Source organism: Arachis ipaensis, chromosome B09 (genome assembly GCF_000816755.2).
Source record: "Arachis ipaensis cultivar K30076 chromosome B09, Araip1.1, whole genome shotgun sequence".
NCBI lineage: Eukaryota > Viridiplantae > Streptophyta > Magnoliopsida > Fabales > Fabaceae > Arachis > Arachis ipaensis.
In genome coordinates this window covers 78,128,344-78,132,571 of record NC_029793.2, presented here as the reverse complement: position 1 = coordinate 78,132,571, position 4,228 = coordinate 78,128,344, and the positions used below count along the sequence as shown (strand labels likewise).

Sequence of the window (4,228 nt, the reverse complement as noted above, 5' to 3'; positions counted from 1 at the left end):
TCATCACCACCATCGTCGTTCCGCCTTCTCAGCTCCCTCAGATCCTGCCGCTTCGACTCGGCCTTAACGCGCAACCACACTACTCTCAGATCCCCAATCGGAAGGAGAATGACATCGATCGCCGCCTCCGTCAACAACGAATCGGGACTCGCACGGCGCTTCTGGATCAAGTTCACGCGCGAGTCCGTCTTCGCCATGTACACGCCATTTGTCATCGCCTTGGCCTCCGGCAACCTCCACATAGATTCCTTCCGCCATTACATCGCACAAGATGTTCACTTCCTACGCGCTTTTGCTCAAGCGTCAGTCTCCATTTCCCTCTCTTTTTTCTTACGGAATTTAGTTAAGCGCGAACTCAAACTATCTCTTTAAATGTTTTGAGCTTGGTTGCTGAAAAACTTCAATGGTATTCAATCATAGAATGGTTTTAAAGATACAAGTGAATAAGTAATTAGTTTGTTAGAGTAGGCTTTGAGTTTGGAATTGAAAATGCTGCTGCTAGGGCATAATGAGACCACTCCATTAGACTTCAGTCTAACTAGATTGTGGTGTATTTTTTAGCAATTTTCGGAAACTGGTGATTTAGATTGAAGATGGGAAAGAAAAATTGAAGATGTATGACTGGGTTTGGTTTTGTTTCATGAGTTGAGTAGTGGCATGAGCGATGACTCCTTGCATGAGACTTTATGCTTTTCTCGGTAATAAGTTCCAGGAGCTTCTAGATTCCGATGAAAGTACTCACCCATATAAGAAGTGGATTGACAACTATGCTTCTGATGGTTTCCAGGTTTGTCATATTCAGTAAAGCTATACCATATTGCCCATTGCGATTGCTTGGATACCATTTTGAATCTTGGTCAAATATACATTTCATTCATGACTTTCTTGTGGCTGCAACCACTCAGTTATTCTTATATTTGAATTTAGGCTTCTGCTCTGCAAACTGAAGATTTGCTTGACAAACTAAGTGTCTCTTTGACTGGAGAAGAACTTGATGTAATTGAAAAGCTTTATTACCAAGCAATGAAGCTTGAAATTGACTTCTTCTCTGCTCAGCCACTTTTTCAGCCAACTATATTGCCCTTGACTAAAGGACATAACCCTACCAAAGATCATCTTGTGATTTTTAGCGATTTTGATTTGACATGCACTGTTGTTGATTCATCTGCCATCTTGGCAGAAATTGCAATAGTGACAGCACCAAAATCTGATCAGAATCAGACTGAAGATCAAATGGTTCGGTTGTCATCTTCTGATCTCAGGAATACATGGGGTTTTCTATCCAAACAATATACAGAGGAGTATGAGCAATGTATAGAGCTCATTATGCCTGCAAATAAATGTATGGTGATTTCTATATCCTCTGTAAGTCTTCAGTGCTTACACAGAATTGATCAAATTTTGTTAATTGGCCTTGTGTGCTTTGCAGTGGATAATTTTGACTATAAAGAACTGTCTACAGCACTTGAGCAACTTTCAAAATTTGAGAACACAGCAAATAATAGGGTGATCGAGTCAGGGGTACTCAAAGGCATAAATCTAGAAGACATAAAGCGTGCTGGAGAGCGTCTGATCCTTCAAGATGGATGCTCTAACTTTTTTCAGAGAATTGTTAAGAATGAAAATTTGAATGCCAAGGTGCATGTTCTCTCCTACTGCTGGTGTGGAGACCTCATTAGATCTGCTTTCTCCTCAGGTATGTTTGTCAATGTGAGCTTTAATTTATTCTTTTTCTGGATACTTATAATTTTAGTTGCTCATTTTCAAAATTGAGTTTGTGAAATTCAAATTCATTTCCCTTGGGATACTGCTTCGATTAGAAGTAGATTATTGTGCCGATTTTGGACTGCCTTCAGGATTTGCTTTCTTGCTGTATTTGTAATGCTAATTGCTCTGTCTGTCATGGTTTTGTATTGTAACCTTTCCTATTCATGGTGTATTTAAGAGTATCTGTCAGGAATAAGGTGGGCAACAGCATTGTGAGAATCATGAAATTTTCTGTGTATTGAGTTGTAGAGGATGACCATTCTTTTGATAATTTGTTTAGAAATGCGAAGGACTTTGTTTCATACTTTGCTCATATAGTTGTTATGAGATAAATTCTACTGTTGTACAAAAAAATTGGAAAGTCATGCTACAATTTTGAGCCACTTTAGTTCAACGGTTTTCTACATCAATCACTACTTTGATGTAGATAATTTTTAACTTCCGAAGATTTGATGGCAGAATATATCTTCAGCTTTTATTATGAAGCATGGTATTTTTAAGTTACCCGCTTACCCTTCATCTTTTGACATGGTAAAGCATGACTTTCTGTGTTGGAATGGCTTATCAGAAAGAACTGAATCACCAAGAGCTACTTATTCTTTGCTTTCTTGGTCATGTTTATCTGTTGGACATATGCGCACTTTTCTGTGGAGTAATTGTTTCTTTGATCAAGCCTCTGTTTCTTTTATGTGATTTTAGTAATTCTTGATTTCTTTCTTAGTTGCCTTCAAGTGGTTTATTTTTTATAGTTGGAAATTTGGCAACTTAATTAAATAGGCAAATTATTTTTCTAACAGCTGATTTAAAGGAGTTGGATATCCATGCAAATGAATTCACTTATGAGGGATCTGTTTCCTCGGGTGAAATTCTTAAGAAGGTGGAGTCTCCCATTGACAAAGTCCAAGCTTTTCGCAATATATTGAAGAATTCCAATGATGACAAAAAGAAATTAACTGTTTATATTGGAGACTCAGTGGGTGATTTACTTTGTCTACTTGAAGCAGATATAGGAATCGTTATTGGTTCAAGTTCAAGCCTTAGGAGCGTAGGGGCACAATTCGGTGTTACATTTGTCCCATTGTTTTCTGGGTTGGTTAAGAAACAGAAAGAATACAATGAAGAAAGCTGTTCTAATTGGAAGGGTTTATCTGGCATTCTTTATACAGTTTCTAGTTGGGCTGAAGTGCATGCTTTTATTTTGGGTTGTTAGTATTGTGTCTTGCACACCTAAATTCATGCTAAACTAAAAAGAAAGGAACATATATAAATATATAGTGCAATACAGAATACACAAGCAGGTGGCTAATTTTATAAGGGGCCACAGATTTTCTGCTGTCTCTCTTGCTTCTCTTAAAGGCCGTGGCAATTCAGAGATATGGTATCAGTCTGATTAAATGTTCTATGGATGTGCTGTAACCAGGGTATCTGCAGTATTCTGGAATGTGCTCAAGGTTTTTCTTTGAAATTTCTCTGTGATCATGGCTATTGATACCTTTTTTCCCTCCCTGAAATGTTGCCAGGTATGAGAAATTTCAGACAGCAATAATCAAATGCTTGTTAGATCAGGACAACAATTCAGACTGTGAAGTCTTGTACTGGTATTTTAGTAGGTTATTGCTGTTCCATTTTTTTAAGAATTTGGCCGAGATCCTGTGTATTTTCAGTTTACTCATTGGTCATTTATGAATGCAGATGCCGAAGTGATGTGCATCTTTGTATTGGGCGACTTTTTTTTCTTGTTTTATTCTCTGTTTATAATTTTTTCTTTGGCTGTTTTAATCCTTGGTTATATGTTTATAATCCTTGCATATGGATAAAACAACAAATAAAGAAAGAAACCTAGAAACAAGCATTCGAAATTATTTCCTTTAACGCCGAGTGTTGTTGAGCAGATATTGATTATTATTTAAAAAGAATATATTTTAATTGCATAATATTTTCTCTCAAATGAGTAACTGCATTCTCAGAATATATATAAGAAAACTAGAATTTGAATTTTTTAAAATGAGAAAATTGGTAAAGTAATAAAGTGAGATATTAATTACCATTGAATTTGTAATTTTTACGATATGTAAGTTTTATTATTTTAATTCAACGGTGATTAAATGTTTATTCTTTCACTTTACAAATTCTTGTAGTTTAGAGAATTTTGATCCGAAAAGTAGTGCTAAAATTGAAAATGATGAAATCTCAGTTAACCAACCCACCAATCACCATTGTGCCGTCGTTGTTACTCCACAATTATAGCTATACATTACATACTCTTTTGCTAGATACAAAAAACTTTCACCAACTCTAATGATATATGTCTGCATTAGTTTCTCGTCCTCTGGAAAAAGCACTCTGAGAAAAACTGAAAAAGATCCTCGTACTTATAATGTACTGAGAATATGCACTTTTTACGGCTCCAAGACAGTTTAACCAATAATACTTCTCTCCTAAAATGCGTCCATCAATGGCA

General features: G+C 36.3%; 1 protein-coding gene across 1 annotated transcript; it reads left to right on the top strand.

Moving 5' to 3' along the window:
- On the top strand, positions 663 to 3,495 carry LOC107615600 (bifunctional TH2 protein, mitochondrial). The gene is made up of 4 exons (XM_021112623.1): positions 663 to 787; positions 928 to 1,342; positions 1,430 to 1,696; positions 2,565 to 3,495. The coding sequence occupies exons 1-4, from the start codon at positions 665 to 667 to the stop codon at positions 2,975 to 2,977; spliced, it is 1,218 nt and encodes a 405-aa protein (XP_020968282.1). The 5' UTR covers positions 663 to 664; the 3' UTR covers positions 2,978 to 3,495.

Bases quoted from the DNA above. Each gene is read 5' to 3' on its own strand.
- LOC107615600 (XM_021112623.1), top strand. From the start codon at position 665: ATGACTCCTTGCATGAGACTTTATGCTTTTCTCGGTAATAAGTTCCAG. The intron at 788-927 runs GTTTGTCATATT...ATTTGAATTTAG, and splicing joins ATGCTTCTGATGGTTTCCAG to GCTTCTGCTCTGCAAACTGA. The intron at 1,343-1,429 runs GTATGGTGATTT...TGTGCTTTGCAG, and splicing joins CATTATGCCTGCAAATAAAT to TGGATAATTTTGACTATAAA.